Source organism: Cotesia glomerata, linkage group LG2 (assembly GCF_020080835.1).
Source record: "Cotesia glomerata isolate CgM1 linkage group LG2, MPM_Cglom_v2.3, whole genome shotgun sequence".
NCBI lineage: Eukaryota > Metazoa > Arthropoda > Insecta > Hymenoptera > Braconidae > Cotesia > Cotesia glomerata.
In genome coordinates, this window is record NC_058159.1 from 13095073 (window position 1) to 13115326 (window position 20254).

Genomic DNA, 20254 nt, shown 5'->3' on the forward strand with positions numbered 1-20254 from the left:
TTACGATCTATTTTAAATAAATAACTACGAAAAAGTTATCTTATTCCTGCGAACTTTAACGTCATCGTATGATATTTTGAATATCCCGCTTCAAAAGGCGGATGTTCATCTTTTCTTTTTTAATTTGAGTATCGTAGTCTTAACTACTTTTGGCGCTTTCTTTGAAAAACGGTCCTCTGGTACAGCAGCGCCATCTTAATTTAAGGCGATTCAGGGGACATTTTCGTAACACAGAGTGTGTGCTCCTTACCTCTACCCTCCATAAAAAAAAGTCAGGATCGAAATTTTTGAGCTTGCTATAGTTTGTGCTGATAAAATTTAATAATTTCAAGTAAATTAATGGTTATAATTGAATATAATTAATTGATATCAGTAAAATAAAGTATGAATTACTGTTATAATATAAAATTTAGGAACAAGAAGTACCGTCGAATTAAATAAAATTTTGCAACCTCGAAATACCGTTCTGCTTATAGTAAACACACTCGGTAGTCTGGCGCTCCGTTTACAACGGATTTGAACGGAACTTGGCGCCAGATTCTACCGAATCTGTGGATCAGTGTTGGCAACACTATGTCTGGTGGCAGCACGAGACGGGTTAACTACAACAAAACTGCATAGGTGACACCATATTTAAGGCTAGTACACAACAGCTTCTCTCATAGGGATGCCGTGTATCGGCCTAGAGGAATGTAATAGAAATACCGACAACAGGAGTTGCCGACATAATATCAATTGGAACTTTGGAAGTATTGAAAACCACCCTGATAGCCAGCGCTTTCTGAGTGTTGACTTCCAGCAGTTACGGTTAATTTATACATCAAGTTGGCGGTAATTCTTCACAACAACAGTTGTAAACAAATTGACGGAAATCTACGGCCGCAACTTGAATACAAGTTAACAATCAAACTTGTAGTTAAATTTCCTTTCAACTTTACTACAATTTGATGGAAATACTTGTACAGCAAGTTTTTACGTCTATTTGCAGAGTAAATTATAGGTAACTAATAGGTAATCGCTCGCTTTTCCAACTCTTTCCGTCAAGTTTGCTTCAAATTGCGGACGTAGATTGACAGTAAGTTATAGGTAAGGTGGCTATCAGGGCACCGCTTACTTCGCCAACAGCGACATCTGAAACATTTTCAGATATATTATAACGTAAGGTAAAAGCCCCAATAGATGCACGTACCAGTATATGAATATGATCACTCTATTTATTTGTATATCTATATTCACAAATACATGGAGTAATCATAATTAATTCCACGATCAAGTTTTATGGTGCTTTTTTCTTTTTCAATTTTGGGTAAATTAATATATTTCGGTATTCATGGTTCAATAAAATTTCAGTTCCGAAACGATTAATCAGTAATTTTTAATTCTACGGGTAATCATTTTCTCTTAACTTGAAAAACTTGGATTAATGAACGCGATTGTACAAGCAAGAGACGAAGGGGGGAAATATGTAGAGTTTTGTTGGTATCAATTAACGTGAGAACTTATTTTTTCACAAGTGTTGAAGAAAAATTATGGAAATTATTACAATGACATATTATACTGTTGAACTCAAGATTTTACAAAATTTAGAAAAAAGTAATATAATACACCGGTAATTATATGTCACACTTTTCAAAGTATTACAATAAAAAGAAATTAAACTTAACCTTGACTGTTTTTCTAATAATTCATAATTTTTTTCTTATAGGTCCAAATCAAATTCAGGGTTATGGTTAGGATTATTAATGGGCACTTGTGCTCTAATAACGTTTATGAAGGAAGATAGTAGTTATTCGGAAATATGTTTACTTACTGGACTGACAGGATTAGGATTGATTATGAGCTGTATTTGTTTAATATTACAACTTTATATAGATACATCTAGTAAAGATTTTCAGCTATTGTATTTTCTACCAGCCAGTATAACATCAATGTTGTATTTACTTTGGGCAAATAAAGGTATCTATTACAGTTATTCAATGATATCAATTAATTTTGAAAATTAGATCTTAACATTACTTTTCTACCTAAATCTCGTAACTGCAAAATCGCTAATTAAAAATAATACTGAAATTAACAGACATCTGTCAGATTTTTATATCAACTAAATGATTAAACAAAACTTTCATTCAAAAATATCACATCCAAAAACTAAAAAAAAAATCTGGAAAACGGTCGACCCTAAAGGCCATCCCTGCAACTTTCCGCTAATTCCATATTTAAGCGTTTAAAATTGCACTTATGACGTTTTTGAGCTCTTCGAGCTCAAAAATATAATTTTCATGTCATTTTGAGCTCTCCGAGCTCAAAAATCTGATAGCAGTTTAATAAAACACTATTTTTTAGCTCAAAAGTCTGATAGAAATTTCATTATAGAATACTATTTTTTTTAACTTTCCATCCGCAATAACTTTTGAATGAATCAACCGACTTTCACGCGGTTGGCGTCATTCCACGCAGTTTTTCAAGTTCTATGATACACTTTTGAACACTAACTGATCAAACCGAAAATTTTAGAGAAATTTGAAAAATTCAATTTTTCCGAAATTTTTCGGCGACGATAATTCACGATACAATCAACCGATTTTCACGTTCTTGGCAGCGATCGACGTGGTTTTTTGGGCTCCGAAAATTATTTCATTTTATCAAAAACAATCCAAAAAGAAATGTCGAAGTTATATAAAAAAAACACTTCGAAATTTTTCGTTTTCGATAACTCTCGAACGAATCAACCGATTTTGACGGGACTGGTGGCAATCGATGTGGTTTTTCAAGCTCAAGAGTGGATTAGTTTTTGGAATTAATCGGTGGAGTCGTTTAGAAGTTATTCCAAAAAAACGATTTTTTGAAAATTTTATTTTTGAGATTGCTCAAAATCTAACGAACCGAATCGATTCAAAATTTCGCAAAACCTAATGGCAATGATACTCTTTGGATCGTTACCTATCTCGATCCGATCGGTTGAGCCGTTCAAAAGTTATAAGAGGTTTACATAAATACACACACACATCTATACATACACATCTATACATACAGTCACACGGACACCACCGCGGGAATAGTCAGGGAAGCTTCCTGTGACCTTAAAACGTCAAGATCTGATGAAAACTCGATTTTCACAAAACGGGGTGAATCATTAACTTCCCAAATTAAAAAAAATTTTCAATTTTTCTTAGCGGGAAGTTGAAAATTAAGTACAAATTTAAAAAAAAATTATTTTTTTTATGATTAATTTGTAATAAAAATGGAAAAAATTGTCTGGTGTCGGCTGATTTCAGTATCATGATTAAAATACACTTAGTGCATAAATGGAAACAGCTCTAAAGTAATTAGGCGCGAGTATCAAATAATTTCTATAAATAATTGTTATAATTCATTATAATAAAAGCAGGTAAGAGAGTTAAATTAAATTAAACTTTTGATGTCGTGCATTTTATTCTATATTTAAAGTTTTAATAATTAATAATTAATAATACTTTCGCAATAGTTTTTTTGTTCATTATTTATTGCCTAAAATAGCTACAAAATTTTTTATAGCAAGGAGGGATTGATGGATAATTTTATGCATAGAAGTAAAGATAAATCAGTAAAAAAATGAAAATTATCGACAACAAAAAGAGAAAAAATCACGAGCTAAAAGAAATTACAAAAATACAGAAAGCGCAACAATTGCTAAGTAAATACTTTCGTAATGTAAATGAGGCATTCCACGTCAAATCGGACACTATTTGACTACTGCATCTTCGATTTTTATCACAATTTTTTATGTTACAGTATCACTTGAGAGAGGTCTTTCTTATTTTTTTCAATTTTTTTTCTTCAGCCGTTTTTGAGTTATCGATTGAGAATTTTTCTTTTTAAACGTACTTTTGGAATAGAAAATTAACAACAATTTTAAAATTCTATGTCAATTAAATTTTTAAGGTTTTAATATAAAATGTTGATGTTTGAATACTGGTGGGCCTGAAAAGAAGTTTATTGTTAACTTCTGGTACTAAAATATGAAATTTTTTAAATTTGAAAAAAAAAAATAGACATCATCGTAACCCCATAATCCACCTAGGCTATAAAGTTGTAGAGTAAAAAATAAAAAAATTTATTGACATTCAATTTTAAAAACTTTTTATTGCAAAAGTGTATTTAAGGTAAGGTGACCACTCTGAAAGCCTAAAAAATGCAACATTTTCAATAACTTTTTTTTCAGACCCTGTATAAGATATTACGATGATTTTTCTTTAAATTTTTATTTGAAGCTTATAAAATACAAAAATACTTGATTTCTTTTAAATTTCATTTTTTAACTATTCAGGAGCCGCCGAAGTCGAGGCTTAACAAAAATGTTGTCTTATGGTGGACAGATAATCTCAGGATTGGTGAATATGAGAAATAAAAAAAAGTACGGCATATTCAAAATAAAGGTCCCTTATGAGAGAATCTACCGCAATTTGTCAAAAAATAAAAAAGAAATGGATGTTTAATAAAAAAAAACCCAGTTTTTTAACTATTCTGTGCTAAAAAAAAAAAAAATGTTATAAATGAATTTTTTTGACAAAATGTGGTAGATTGGCTTATAAAACATCACAACGAACAAAACAAGACCAAGAACATTGAAATCGATCAAGTAGTTTCAGAGATTAACTGTCCACTATTTGAAAAAAAATTGTTTTGAGAAAAACGCGTTTAAAGTTTTTACTCGCTATCAAGCGCCTATATGGAGCGCACACACACTTTCACGAATTTCATTATGTTAGAATTCGAATTTTTGGAGGTGATTTTTAAAAGTATAAGGATTTAGAAAATTCTACAAAAAAAATCGATTTTTTTTTTTTAATTTTCAAAGTGATCACCTATCTTAAAAAGAAAACTTGAAAAAAATAAGTGAGACCTTTCTCAAGTGATACTATAACATAACCAATTGTTAAAAAAAATCGAAGGTGCAAAGTCAAATGGTGTCCGATTTGGCCTGAAATGCCTCAAATACTAAACAATGCTGCCGATTAATAATTTTCAATCATAAAAAATGCAGTCACAAGGTTTAAGTAGAAATTAAGGGACGTTATAATATTAAATATTAACTATAAATATATAAAAAACTACAACTACATACTATTGTTCATTTGTAATACTTTATTGCAGATTTATTAGTAAGTGTAATCTGGGGTTTAGGAGTTGGAACTTTAAGTACTTGGGGAGTATTACAACTGATGACTTATTTACCGGGATGCTTTACATTAGGTGAATGTATTGTGGTAATGCATGGAGTTATACTATTTCTTCTATCGAGTGGAGCAAATTTATCTTTACGATATCATTTACCTCCTTTGCATGATGATGACATCGTTACAACAATTTTACAGGTGAGAAATTTTATTAATGCCAGCATGATAAGTTTGTAGTACATAAGGTAAAATTTTATATTTGAAAATTGTGAAAGTAAAGATATTGAAAGTTTAGTTCTGGATTATGATGTGACAGTTGTAATTTTTCATACAATTTTTTTTCCGTGTACCATATTCATTTCCTAACGACACTTAAATTTATTTGCAGAAACACTAAAAAATGTCAACTATATTATTTCATCAGCCAGAGATATACCTAGATATATATAGCCAAAGAAAACCGAAAAAAGTGTTTTTTTTTAATTACTTCAAAATTCATGGCTCGATCGATTTAAACTTGAAAATCTTTCATGGGGCTTTAAAAACTGCGTCGAATGCCGCCAACCGCTTAAAAATCGGTTCATTCATTAAAAAGTTATTGCCGTTTGAAAATTCAGAAAATTGTGTTTTATTAAACTGCTATTAGAGTTTTGAGCTTGAAGAGCTCAAAATGACACAAAAATAATATTTATGAGCTCGAAGAGCTCAAAACGTAATGTGTCATTTTGAGCGCTTAAGTACAAAATGAGCGGGAAGTTGCAGGGATGGCCTTTAGGGTCAACCGTCGTCCTAATTTTTTTCTTCAATTTCTTTTCTCTTTCTACTTTTTTTTGTGCTTTTTAAAAACAAAAATTGAAATTTAATTTCCTATTCTCAATTATTCATCTTATACTTCTATTTTCAATTTTAAGATTCACTGATGTTTATTTCGACGGTCACTATAGCTCGGGGTGTGAAATCAACATGATTAGATTATTTTTCACTTAGTGGATATTTTGAACTTCTCGCTAAGAAAATCGAAGATTTTCAAAAATCGGGAAGTTATTGTTTTCACTCCGTTTTGCAAAAATCGAGGTTTCAACAAATCTCGACGTTTTAAGCCCTAAGAAGCTTTCCTGATTTTTCATCATTTCCACGATGATGTATGTATGTATGTGTGTGTTTTTTTTTTTTTTTTTTTTTTTTTTGTTTTAAGGGGGGGGGAATCCTTTTTACGGATTCTAGGCGTAGCTGTTTGGCCTGGATATGTGGCGACTCGACGCAGCGTCATACTAAAACTCGACGCTAACGCCCCTACCCACTAAACCCTAAACCCCTTTCCTCTTTCCTCTAATCCCTCATGGAAACCGCCGTTAGGCATTACTTCGTGGGGGGAGGATATAGCGACTGCTCTTCCTTCTGGTAACTAGGTATTATTTTACCTTTCTTCTAGTTTTTGTCATTCGCTCTTTTTCTTTCGATGGAACGCAAGTCTTTAAGGACTTCTGTTGCAAACGTGTTTGCGGCGTTCCAGGCAGCCTCTGATGACAACATTGCTTCTAATATTGTCTCTGGTTGGATTTTCTTCTTCAGGATCATCTCCAGCTCATCGCGCTGTGGGTTTAATCGTGGGCACTCAAAGAAAACGTGCTCCGCGTCTTCATTGATTCCTGGGCAGGACGGGCACTCCGGTGAATCATCATGCTTGAAGCGGTGAAGATACGTCCGAAAACATCCATGTCCTGACAACATCTGCGTCAGATAGTAATTGACCTCGCCATGACTCCGGTTTATCCAAACGTCGATTTTCGGTATGAGACGGTGTGTCCATCTTCCTGTTGTCGCGGCGTCCCACTGCGATTGCCATCGTGCGATGCTGTTCTGCCGTTCTTCAGCTCTGAGTTCCTCGGCACTTAGTGTGGTTGACCTCTTTCGTTGGTAAAGGTTCCGTCTTTCCTCAGCTAGAACTCTAAGCGGCAGAGTTCCGGAAATGACACATACTGCTTCCTCTGATATTGTTCGAAAGGCGCTTGCAACTCGTAGGGCACTCATACGATATATTGGTCCAGCTTTTCTCCATGAATCTTGCACCTCTAGTGCGTCAGCTCAAATTGATATTCCGTAGGTGAGCACCGATGTGACTACTGATGACAATAGTAGCCTCCTGCTCTGCTTTGGGCCTCCGACGTTCGGTATCAATCGTGCGAGACTAGCTCTCACTACTGACGCTTTCGTACAGACGTGTTCCACTTGCTGCTTGAAGTTGAGTCGGGCATCAAGCATCACTCCCAGATATCGTATATGGGGTTGTGATGTGATTTCTCGGTCACCGACATTAATCTTAATTGTTTCAACTTCTTTTCGGCTGGTAATAAGCACTGCTTCGGTCTTCTGCTTGGCCAGTTGTAGGTTCACTGTATCCATCCACTGGTTGATCTTCTCAAAAGTGATGTCAAACAGATGTTGAATCTCGTCGAGGTGTTTGGCGACGATCACTGCGGCAACATCATCCGCATACGCTACCAGTTTGACACATCTTGGAAGCTTCAGTCTCAGGAGCCCGTCATACATGATATTCCACAGAAGTGGACCAAGAACAGAGCCCTGTGGCACACCACCGGTTATATCATACTCTTTCGGACCATTCTTTGTATCGTATTTCAGCACTCTATCTGTAAAATAGCTAATCACTAGTCTGCGAAGATATGTTGGCACGTTCTTCTCGTCGAGAGCTTGCATGATGCAGTCCCAATTAGCGGAATTGAAAGCATTTTTGATGTCCAAGGCAGCCACCAGGCAGTACTTCTTCGTTCCACCCTTCCATCTAGTTCCTGCGATTGCCTCTTTGGCCGTATTAACAACCAGGTTGATCGCGTCCAGGGTTGATCGTCCTTTCCGGAATCCATACTGGTTGTCTGCCAAGAGTGGGTCGACTACAGCATCTATTCGCTGATGGATGATACGCTCAAATATCTTACCCGCCGTATCTAGCATGCAGAGTGGTCGGTAAGATGACGGTTCTTCTGGCGGTTTCTTTCCTTTAGGTAAAAGTACTAACCGTTGCTGTTTCCACTTACGAGGAAAAGTCCCCTCCTTGAGGCATGCGTTGTAAGCGTCTAGAAATAATGTTGGTGCTGCCTTTATGATGGTTTTCAAGGCTATATTAGGGATTCCGTCCAATCCCGGCGCTTTATTATTTCCTACCCGATTACAGGCCTCCAACAATTCTTCTTCAGTGATAGGTGGAATGTCGTCCAGTTCATCTTACGTTGACTGATAATTAAGACTGTGTTGCTGTGGAAACAGTGCAGTGACGATTTTCTGAAGGAGTTGGGGACACGTAGGTGACGGCATTTGTTGTTTCTTCAGGTGCGTCATGACTACCTTATACGGCCGACCCCACACGTCTTTGTCGACCTCGTATATGAGCTCTTTCCAGCATCTTCCTTTGCTCTCTTTTATGGCCTTATTAAGTTCACGACGAGCTTTTTTGTACTCTGCAATCAGCACTGCAGAGTAAGGTCGTTGATAGCCACGCTGTGATATTCTTCTCTTTCGATGACACTCTTTACGAAGGTTGCTGATATGATCATTTCACCAGTGTACCGCAGGTCTTGAATTCATAACACGTTTGCGAGGCATACTGGCACCACAAGCTTGTGTTACTCGCATCATCAGGGCCTTAGTATGTTCTTCTGCACATCCAGTCTCTATCGGATCACTATCGAGGGCTGTTAGCAATACTTCTGGGTCAAGTGATTTCACCTTCCAACCGACGGTGTTAAATTGCTTGATAGGCCCCCGAAGGTTCTGGTCGTTTGACGTTTCCCAGAGTATCGCATGATGGTCACTGGCAGTGTAGATGTCCAGTACCTTCCAGTTAGTGTTACCTTTAGCAAGGCTGGTACTGACAAAAGTGACGTCTACAATCGAGCTGGCGTCACCTTTGGTGTAGGTCGGCGTGTCACCACTGTTGAGCAAGACTACATCTAGTGTAGAAAGAGCTTCTAGCAGCTCTCTTTCTCGTGCATTAGTCTGCTTACTGCCCCAGTCCACTGCCCAGGCGTTAAAGTCCCCGGCTATCGCCACTGGATGATGTTGCTTCGCGTCCTCGGTCAGTCGATCCAAGAAGTCAGTAAACTCAGCAATTGAGAGGCTAGGTGGTGCGTAGCAGCTGTAAAAACGGATGCCATCTACTAATGCTGCTACAAAGCCAGCGCTGCCATTGGTAGCTACACTCTGGAAAGGGAGCTTACCACAAGCCCAGATCACAGCTTTCGTGGTGATATCTGTCTCCCAAGGTTGTCCAGCTAAATGTTTATATGGCTCCGATAAAAGCACAACGTCGAGCTTTAATTCCCGTACTGTCTGCATAAGCAGGTCATGCGCAGCTTCGCAGTGATTGATGTTAAGCTGCAGTATCCTCATGTTCGTTTATTTGTCAGCTTCTGGAGTGCTTCTTGGAAGACTGGACATCGGCCAGAACCAGACCGGTGAGCAGTGTCCTGAGAGCCAGGTTTTTCCGCACATAACGCACATTTCACTTTATTTGGGCATTGAGCAGCTTGATAACCTGTTTGCCCACATTTGATGCAAAGCCCAGATCGGTCGACTTCGCTTTTACATTGGGCAGTAGTGTGCCCAAAGTACCAGCACTTATAGCATCGTAGTGGTGTCTTAATTGCTCTGACACGGCAATTTACCCAGCCAATCCTTATTTTGCCTGTCTTTCCAAGTATCTTCTGCACTATTGCTGCTGGCAATCGTACCGAAGCAGTTTGAGTACCTCTGTAGGCCGGACGAATTTTAATGACATCTTCAGGTATTTCGTAGTCATTTCCAGCTGCCTCTTGTAAGGCCTTCCGGACATCGTCTTTAGTTGTTTCGTCGTCAATGTCCCGGATTTCAAGCTGTTCCTCTGGGCCTTTACAGATGACTTGCGCTTCTTCTTTAAGGATGCTCTTGATCGTCTTCAGCAAAGCTTGTCCTTTGTCTGCGGTCTTTCTGGAAAGCGTAATGAGCATATTCCCATTATTCGTCTTTTGAACCTTGTCAACGACGTCACGGGTCTGATCTGGTGGGACATCTTTTTTAATCCGACGCAGTATCTCGGCATATTTTGCCTTCTCAACGGGTCGAATAATTAAGGCATCTGGTTTAGTGAATTTTCGCGGTTTTTCCCGCTTAGGCTCCGGCCGAGATTTGTTCACCGGTTGTTTTGGTAACCGCTCTCTCGCTTGCTCCTTCTTCTCCTTCTTCTCCTTCTTGGATTGGACCTTCTGCCATTCAGTCACCTCTTTTTTTCCGGCGTTCTGCACTGCCGCGTTTTTCGGAGGGCTCGGTTTCAGGTCCTTTTTCTTCACAACTTGGCAGATCGTTGGGTCGGGAGAAGATCGATCTTTTCTCTTAGTTGACTTGCTGCTAGTTCTGATTCTGTCTTCCGCGACTGATTCACCATCACTTTCGGCTCCAGTGTCCATTGCTTCTTCATTCACGACAGTTCCTTGAATGCTTCTCTCCGGTGTAGTGCGAGAAGTGCGTCGTACTGTTAAACACCGTTCTTCATCAAGTTTCTTGAATCTCTGGAGGGCATTGGCTACGCTGGTCGTCTTGGTCTTAATCTCCTTGTGGATATTGACCTTAGATTGGATGAAGTCATTTAGCTCACTGGTCAGCTTTTCAAGGCGTTCAAACGCTTGTGACCGCTTCATTTCAGCGCTTGCTTCAATCGCTGCTTGTTGGGCATGAGGCCTGTTTTCACTATTGTTGTTTTCCTGAATTTTACTCATACTTTTAAATTCACCAGCGCATCGTACGGAGTGGAGCGGGTTGTCATAACTAGGAACGGGTGTACCCTCGGAGATAGTACTCCTACCCCAGTTCCCTGAGGCCTAGCCGACACTTAGCCAGTCCCGGAATACACGGACGGACTAGACTCGCTCGGAGCGGTGAAGATTCCGATCTCTAACACTCATGCGTACTTCCTGATCAAGGCCCGAAGTGGCTGGCTTCTGATCCACTGCTGCAACTTACACCTCGGCAGAGCAAGCTCACATCAGCCGTGGCCTGCATCGTCGGAAACTACGACACGAGGTTCCGGTCACTCCCAGTGGGTCACAGCAGGGAACGATCGTCTTGTTAGGTCAGTTAGTGTGACCAACCCATTAAAGGGGAGTTTTGTCCACGGGAACGTATTTTATTTGGCTCCTACCCTCTGTACCAGGTACAGCGAGCGTTCTCCCATCCGCTACGGGGAGACGCGCCTGGTAGCAGTTTCTCCTCTGCCCCAAGTGTATGTGTGTGTGTGTGTGTGTGTGTGCGTGTGTGTGTGTGTGTGTAAACCTCTTATAACTTTTGAACGGCTTGACCGATTTGATCGCAGTTGGTGTCATTCGAAAGGTCTTCGCCAAACTTAGATTTCCTGTAAGTTGGAACCGATTCGGACCAGTAGATTTCGAGAAATCGAAAAGTAAGTGAAAAAAAAGAGTTGTTTTTTTTTTTCATTTTTTTTAAATATTTCCGAATTGGCCGAACCGATCGACCTAAAAAACTCATCAGCTCTTAACCTTGAAAACCCGCATCGATCGCCACTAAAAGCGTCAGAATCGGTTGATGCGTTCGTGAGATATCGTTGTCGAAAAAAATCGAAAAAAAAGTTTTTTTGTAACAACTACGAAATTTTTAATCAGATCAATTTTTTTCGTTCAAAATTATTTATAGAGCTCAAAAAACTACATCGATTGCCGCTAACCGCGTGCAAATCGGTTTATTCATTCAAAAATTATGGCAGTTTGAAAATTAAAAAAATCGTGTTTTATCGAACTTTGATAAGATTTTTGAGCTCGAAGAGCTCAAAAGCATAGGAAAGCTACCTCTTTGAGCTCGGAGAGCTCAAAATAACACATAAACTGTATTTCTGAGCTCGAAGAGCTCAAAAACATCATAAATGCAATTTTAAGCGCTTAGATACGAAATGAGCCGCAAGTTGCAGGGATGGCCTTCAGGGTCAACCGTTTTCCTAATTTTCTTGTTTAGAGTAAATCTAAAGTAGAAAAATTTTTCAAATTTTTTTTTTGAAAAATGTTAATTTTTGGATAAAAAAAATTATGAAAAATATCAAATTTTGGGTTAAAAGAAAGTTTTAACAAAATATCAAAAAATTAATATTTAAAAAAAATTTTTTTTCTATTTGTAAAATATTTTTTTTTTTTATAGGAGTAAATCTAAAATAGAAAAATTTTTTGAAAAATTTTAATTTTTGGATAAAAAACAATTGCGAAAAATTTCAATTTTAGAATAAAAAAAAAAAGTTTGGAAAATCCAAAAGTGCACGCCTCATAACGCTCATTCATTTTTTAAGAAAAAAATTAATTGTGTAATTGATTAAAAAAAAAAAAATTATAATTAAGTAATTTTTTACAGAGTATTTTTTATTTTTTTTATAAATATCGGCGCCCTTTTTTCTTGTCATATGCCCACGCAGTCTAAAAAAATCTAGCTTGATCAAGTGGCGCCATAGTTTTTACGTGACAAATAAAAAAAGTTCGTTTGGCTTTGTACGGTTGTATCGTAGTGAATTTTAATAAAATTTCAATTTAAAAAAAAAAATACGTAAACTAGGCTACTGATATGAAATACGGATCCAGTTAATCGAATCCTTAAACTAATAAAAAAAGTCCGGTCTTGAAATATCAATTAGTTCGGTATTAATCGTTGGTACATTCAAAATGGGGTGACATCCGGACGTCCACGTAAAATTTTTTTCAAAACTTTTTTTTTTCAAAATAGCAGCATGAAATGCTTTTAGAAAGTAAAAGATGGTTTAATTTAAGTGTTTTTTCGGTGCTCATCTACTTATATCATTGTATAAGTGTAATATGGTTGTGATAGAGGCATTTAAAGATCACAAAATTGCTTGACCTTGACGAGTCGAGTATAAAGCATAACCTCATGCGCTTCGCGCTATTAGGCGTGCAATATGAAAAACGTCGTGTTGGATAAAAAAAAAATTTTGAAAAAATATCAAAAAATAAATATTTTCGAAATTTTTTTTTTTTAATTATTTATTTTTATCCACAGAATACGAAACAAATTACCAAAAATTGATAGGCTAAGCGGATGAATTTTATTGCCGATTTTCTATCAAAGCAAAATTTAAGTTAACATTTAAATTGCGACAACTAGTTTACTTTTAAAAACGTGAATCTGAACAATTACCTAAAATTCTTATATATTTTAAAACTTTGTGTAGTGAAAATATGTGAACTAAGCTGAATTTAGAATAGAATAATTTTTTTTTCAAAATCCAAATTTTTGAAAAAAAAAACCTCTTTTCTGAGGTTAATATTATTATTATTTTTATTGTTATTTATTTATTTATTTTTAATTTTTAAATGTCAACTGTTCATAAAAATTTATTTTTTATTAATTTGAATTTTCGCGCCTAAGAACTACAAGATGGCAAGTAAAATAATAATAATCAACAAGATGACAAGTATAGTAATAATATTAATAATGATAATATTATACTTTTGGAAATTTTTAATGTCAAAACAGACCTGCGTACGTCTGGTTTAACCGTACTTATTCTCCGATACTGTCTTGTACGGTCAAAACAGACTTGATTTTTAGCGGCATCCCTGATAGCCACACTTACTATAAAAATACTTGTAGTATCGAAAATTTGGTCAAAGTTAACGTTAAGTTTACTCCAAAACTTGTACAGTGTTATGCTTCCATCTAGTGGATGTTATTTTTATTTATTGAAAACTTTACTTACTGTAGTTCTTTCGCCCGGGAGTATTAAGATACTCAGTTTCAGCGCGGGAAAGGAATAATTTTAAATAAAAGAGTTCTATTTAGACATTATTTAATTTTGATCAAAATTATTTAGTTGGTTTCAATTTATTATTCAAGTTGACAAAATATTAAAAAGCTTCAAAATATGAAATTGAGGTTTACAATGACGTGATCTTAGCAATCTAAGCTCTCGGTGAGAAGTGTCGTTACATAGTTTTTCCGAAGAGCTTCAAAGTCCGTTCTTCTCCCACCATAACTTCCATACATACATCCACTCTAAGGAATACATAAGCACACACATTTTCTACTACATATAAATGATCCTTATATACTAACATGTATTTTCTCTATATCTATATATATTTATTTCAGCCTGTCGGCCTGAAAGTTAGACCACTAATATACACTTTTAGCAATACAGTCATTATGTTTATTTAACTATTTTTATTAATTTAACAGACCCTTTTAAAATCTATTTATAATAAAAATTAACTTATAATTAACTTGAAATTAAATTACAATAAAAATTATGATAAACTATAACATGAAAATATATATATTATATTGTTTATAATATGTTGGATTAATGTTTGAGTTTGACTAATTAATAACTTGAATTAAATATTATTTCTATTATTTTACAATCGGATTTTCTAATAAAATTATAAGTCAATTTAATTATTATCATGTATAAAAGAATAGACATTATCGTTTAATTATAAATTAAATAATAATTAAATAATGATTTAATAATAAATTAATAGTAAATTAATTAAATAATAATTATTAATTATAAATTAAATACAAGATAATAATTATTAATTATTTTAACTTAATTTTGCTTAACTACAATATTATATAAAGTTAGATTTTAACAGTAAATGTTATTTAACAATCTTATTTTTGTTTAGTTACATATGGTTTTGTATTATTCTTTGTTACTTTAGAACAAGGGTCTATTGGATTTCACACGTGTCTTTTACGACTTTTCCTCATAGGGTTTTAAGTTCCATGTGGCGAGAAATAGTCCTTGAATTATTCAAGTACTTTTTATGGGTTCTGAGAATTCGGTTACAATGTCCTTTTGTACCGAAATATGTTTTTTTATTTTATTTTCTTTTGTAAATAAAACAGAGTTAACTAAAAGATGTTTATTACAAATGGTAAGAGTAAAATCATTAAATAAATGATTTGAATATTTATTTCGAATATAAAATTTAACTAATTTTAATCAATTACTATTTATTAATTTGAATATTTCATTTGAATTCGCGCTCTCATAATAGATAGCGCTCTAATAACAGGTAGCGTCACCTGCTGGATGCACTAGGTGCATTACAACAGTAAAAGTTATATACAATTTGTGTTGAAGTTGTATAGTAACTTAACGTTAATCTACTGCCGCAATTTGAATCCAAGTTTTAACCAACTTTAATCTATAAAAAAGTTATTGTTAACAGCCGAGACCAGTGATTGCAGTTTCAATCGGCTTAGCGAAACGAATGGAAATTTTGAAAAAACGTTTTTAGAGATAATAGATAATTTAATAAACTATTTCACCACAAAGCGTTTTTTTCAAAAATTTCATTCGTTTCGTGAAACCAATCGAAACTGCAATTGCTCTGCTGTTGGGAGTGCGACAGAGATAGTTCCGTTGAACTCCGTGAGAGCAAAGCGAGAAAAAGATGGTCTCACCTGTTAAGTTAGAATGATTTTTTAATAAAAAATTACTGTAAAATTCATAGAAAAATTAATGTTACTTTAAATTATATTTATTTGGACCTTCAAGTTGATTAGCAAACCATGATTTAAAAAAGTTTTTTGCAAGTTAATTGTCAATCACTTCTTATAAAAAATTAATGAAAAATAATAGGACGATAAAAAAAATTTTAATGCTTTGTAAATAATTTTATAAAAGGTTTCAGAGTATTTCTATATTCAAGAAAATTAAACATCACATAATTTTAGATATTTATTTTTATTAATAAATTATTAAAACATTTTTTTACATTTTTAAAGCTAAAAATGAAAATTAATTTAGTTGACATTTGATAATTTTAGGAATTTTTTTTAACAAGTAAATTATGGTAAAAAATAATTAGAAAAAAAATTGACATGTAGAAATTTATAAAAATTAAAAATGCAATTTTTTATAAATAATTTTTTGGAACAAATTTATTTGTTAAAAAAAAATTACAAAATAGTCAAGTGATTGCTAACTTCAATGTCATAGCTAAAAACAAAAAACTATTAAATTAATTCAATTCACTCACTTTATATTCATAATTGCAAATACAATTTTACATTTTATACATTATAGAAATATTGTGTCAGGTATAAGTGACTAAAATCGTAGTCGTGATGTCTGTCTCAGATGGCTCATTTGATAGTGAGCTTGGCTCGTAACCAGACGATTCGGGTTCAGCTCCCCGGCTTAACCATAAATTATTGATTTTTTTGTCACGTCAGTATCCCTGATAGCCACAGTTTCAGACCAACCAAGTTGGTGTCAGATAGTTGCCACCAACTTAGCGACAACTTGCGGTCAACTTCCGAATTTGTAACTGTTGGCGTCAAGGTGGCTACAAGTTTCTGAGAAAAACAAGACCAATCTACTGCCGCAATATGTCGCCAGATTTTTTGAGAACCTTGTCGTCAACTTTGTGCGAAAGAGTATCGAAAGCAATTTTTGCCGACAACTTGGTGAACAACCGAGTTCATTTCCAAGACTTGCCGCCAACTTGGTGACAAGTTGCGGCAGTAAATCGACGGAAAGTTGCGACTGACTTGGCTATCAGGGTAGTAAAAAATTTTTATCGTGCTTCGTTTTTTTACCGATAAATTACTTACCGATGTAAAAAAGAGACAAATTCTGTAAATTCTGATAATCTGCCATATCAATGAGTATTTTCACTCATTTTGTCCAACTTCACTAAAAGTTCACATCAAGACTTTTACTACAACATTTTGATAAAAGTTAAAGTCAATTTCCAGCCCTAGATTGTATAAAAGTTGGATTGCAATTTAACGTTAACTTTTATAATTGGATGGCTATCAGGAATATTAGACTTCAAAGAGTTTGGACATTTTTACGGTTAAAACACGGAACTCGAATTTTGACTCGGGTATTACTATCTACAAAAATATAATAATCACGAATTCCTTTAAATTGATAAGTAATTTCCGTACAAATTTAATATTTGTGGTGTTCAGTTACAATGCACTGGTTAAATTTAATCATAGTACACACTTCTCGATATTAATATTTATTCACTTAATATATTTTATTCACTTTCAAGCTATTTAATTTACACTATCTACATAATTTTTAAATGTTTTTTTGTATAGTATCTATGTTACCATCATTTTTAATGTACCTAAATATTTTTCAATCATCAGAAAAATGCGAAAACTCCTCAATTAATATATTGTCTATGAACTTTAAAAATATTCAGAACAGTATTAGTCCAAGATGATTCTTGTGGAGCATCAGACGATGCCCTTAATTCTTTGGAGATGAAATCCATAATCTTGACCCGTAATCTTCTTTCTTTTAGGTATGATGCAAGTCAATTCGTAAGTTTCCTGAAATGCCATATTTTCTGATGACCCTGAATTTAGCCGACACCCGCCATTTTAAAAATAAAAAAACCTGTAATTTGGAAAAAAAAAAATTTTTTTTAATTTTGAAAAAATACTCGTCTAGATTTTTGAATTTTCTAAACGAGTATTTTTTTCAAAAGATCAAATAATAAATATTCGGGTTATAATTTGAAATTAAATTTTATGATCAAGTATTTTTCATTTGAAAATTTTTACAAATTTAATTACTTTCTGATTTTTATTTATAATTTTCCGAAATCTAGACGAGTATTTCTTTTTTTTATATTCATAATTTTTTTCATTTGAAAAAAAAAATTTTCAAAAAAAATTTCAATTTTCATTTTAGGTGGGCATTCTTTACATTGGATTATTATCTATACTTTGTGTCTTTTATCCTAAATTACGATCTGCAAAGTTATTTTATTCAATAACTTTTGGACTGTTGATACTGGTGGTAATACCTGTGTTACATATTTTATTGGATCAAAGTCCATTATTATGGATGTTTTTTTTTGTGTTCGGAAATTTTAGGAAAGTAAATATTGAAAAATTTATCTAAGTGTCATTTAATTAATTATAAAAGAATATTAATTTTTTTACATTTTTATTTGTATAGATATTTTTGATTATGTATTGGATTGTTTGTCTGTTGATTGGAATTATTATTATAACTCATCAAATATTATCTGAATCATCAGCAAGTACGATAGAACGAAAAACTTTTCATATTTTAGCAGTGTTAGTATACACTCCAGGATTAATATGGGAACCAACATTACTTTATTTTGCAAGTGGAATTGTTATGATTTTATTCATGATGTTTGAGGTATTGAAACCTATAGCAATTCATCGTTTTATTCAATAATTATGAATATGATATCTGATTTAATCATTTGAATATTCATTTTTAGCTAATGCGACTGATAAACTTACCGCCACTGAATAAAGTTTTAAAACTTGGATTTTCAGCATTTGTAGATGAAAAAGATTCATTAATTTCGTTAACGCCATTATATCTTCATGTTGGCTTATCATTTCCTTTATGGATGCCATCAAGTAATATTGGTTTGTTACCTTTAATTAGTGGAGTCACCGTATTAGGAATAGGCGATTCAGCAGCTAGTTTCATTGGCAGTAAATATGGAACACATAAATGGCCAGAAACATCAAAAACAGTAGAAGGCACTATCGCTTGTGTTCTAGGTCAGCTATTATTCATTTATGGATTAGCAATAATAGGTAAGTTATAGATAAATCCTTACATTTGAATTATGTTGACTTTTATATTAAATATATTGATCTTCCACTCGTTTAGGCGTCATTCCGAGTGGATGGGTTCTTGTTAAAAGTACTCTTGCAATAATTGCAGTATCAATTATTGAGGCGCGAACTAATCAAGTTGATAATCTTGCTTTACCTCTTCTTTTATATATTTTTTTGATAACTTAACCATTTTTACGTTTTACATATAATAATTTGTACATAACAAATTCTAACACAAGTCTGAACAAAGAAGCTTGAGTGAAATGTTCAATTTTTATAAATTTTAATACAAAACCAATAACAATTGAGTGAAAAATAATAATAATTAACTTTCTATCAAGTATCATCTAAAAAATTATTGTTTTGAGTGTTTTAAGATATTCTTCAGTATTGCGACGACGAAATTTACTCAACAATCTAACTTTTGAAGATGATACGGAGGAATAAGTCATTTAATATGCATTTTCCTATCTTTATATTAGATTTTTTACAAAAATAGTCATTTTTTACTCAAATCGGTAATAACGGTTACTATCTATATAGATGAAATAATCATTTACAATAATAAATTATTTTTTATAGTAGAAATTTAACAAAACTCATAGACTTAATTCTTTCTTCTTATTAGAATCGCATTCCTGAAATTAAATATTAAGAATATTTTTGTAAAGAAAATAAAAATTTGGATTTTCATAATTTTAATATTGAAATTATTTATAAAATATTTCCCTGAAAATAAAAAGTACTTGAGTACAAAAAATAATAGAATAAAACAGAAAAAAAATTACTTTTTTAAAATGTTAAACACTTTATTGATTACAGAGGCTTTAAAGAAGTCTCGATGAGAGAAGCTGTTGAGTATTATTACCTTAAATCATCTCTTTTAACGCCACCTTGCTTTCTTTATAAACGAGCGTGTACCTCTTTGCAAAGTGTGTGGGTCAAATTATTACGTGATTACCTGTAACTGCAACAATTATCGCGCCTTTTGTTTTGTTGAATAATCAATTGGTCTATAAATTAGTTATTCAATGTAATATCTTTTTAATCTTGGCATATTCTATGATGAAAGTGTAATACTTCAATGAACATTAAATATAATATATTATAAGAGATCTAGAATGGACTCCAATAATTATAAAGCAAACCTGAACTGGTCTTGTTAACTGTGCCTATCTGATGACAGTAGTTGGTTCAAAACATTTCTGAACATCTCTACTTAAATTTCTGCAGTTGAAAATCCTCTGCCATGGTAAATTTACAATTTATTTTCAGAAGACAATGGCTACCTGATCGCTTTCTCGGGTCGACTCAATCCACTTTGCAACTGTTTTCCTACTAACTATTACGGTAGAATAAAATAAGTGAAATTAAGAAATTTTACAACAACTATTTTTTGACTCTTTATATCAATGCGATTTTGTTTTCTCAACTTGCTTATAAATTATGAAAAT

General features: G+C 33.6%; 1 protein-coding gene and 1 long non-coding RNA gene across 6 annotated transcripts; one reads left to right on the forward strand and one right to left on the reverse strand.

The window, feature by feature from the left end:
• The first annotated feature begins 1186 nt into the window (after positions 1 to 1186).
• Positions 1187 to 20164, forward strand: LOC123260156 (dolichol kinase). Of its 5 annotated transcripts, XM_044721140.1 has the most exons (8): positions 1187 to 1281; positions 1351 to 1609; positions 1706 to 1956; positions 5134 to 5354; positions 17884 to 18072; positions 18154 to 18363; positions 18449 to 18776; positions 18853 to 19423. In XM_044721140.1, the coding sequence occupies exons 2-8, from the start codon at positions 1530 to 1532 to the stop codon at positions 18984 to 18986; spliced, it is 1413 nt and encodes a 470-aa protein (XP_044577075.1). In that variant the 5' UTR covers positions 1187 to 1281; positions 1351 to 1529; the 3' UTR covers positions 18987 to 19423. The 5 variants fall into 5 exon arrangements, with proteins under 5 accessions (XP_044577075.1, XP_044577076.1, XP_044577077.1 ...); XM_044721141.1 differs by lacking the exons at positions 1187 to 1281; positions 18853 to 19423 and adding an exon at positions 20076 to 20164 and having other exon boundaries at positions 1310 to 1609; XM_044721142.1 differs by lacking the exon at positions 1187 to 1281 and having other exon boundaries at positions 1310 to 1593; positions 18853 to 19425.
• On the reverse strand, positions 5782 to 20076 carry LOC123260180. Its single transcript, XR_006508413.1, has 3 exons — positions 19589 to 20076; positions 7133 to 7135; positions 5782 to 5795 (listed from the first exon to the last, which is right to left on the reverse strand). It is a non-coding gene; the product is annotated as an uncharacterized LOC123260180 (long non-coding RNA).
• Positions 20165 to 20254: the final 90 nt, after the last annotated feature.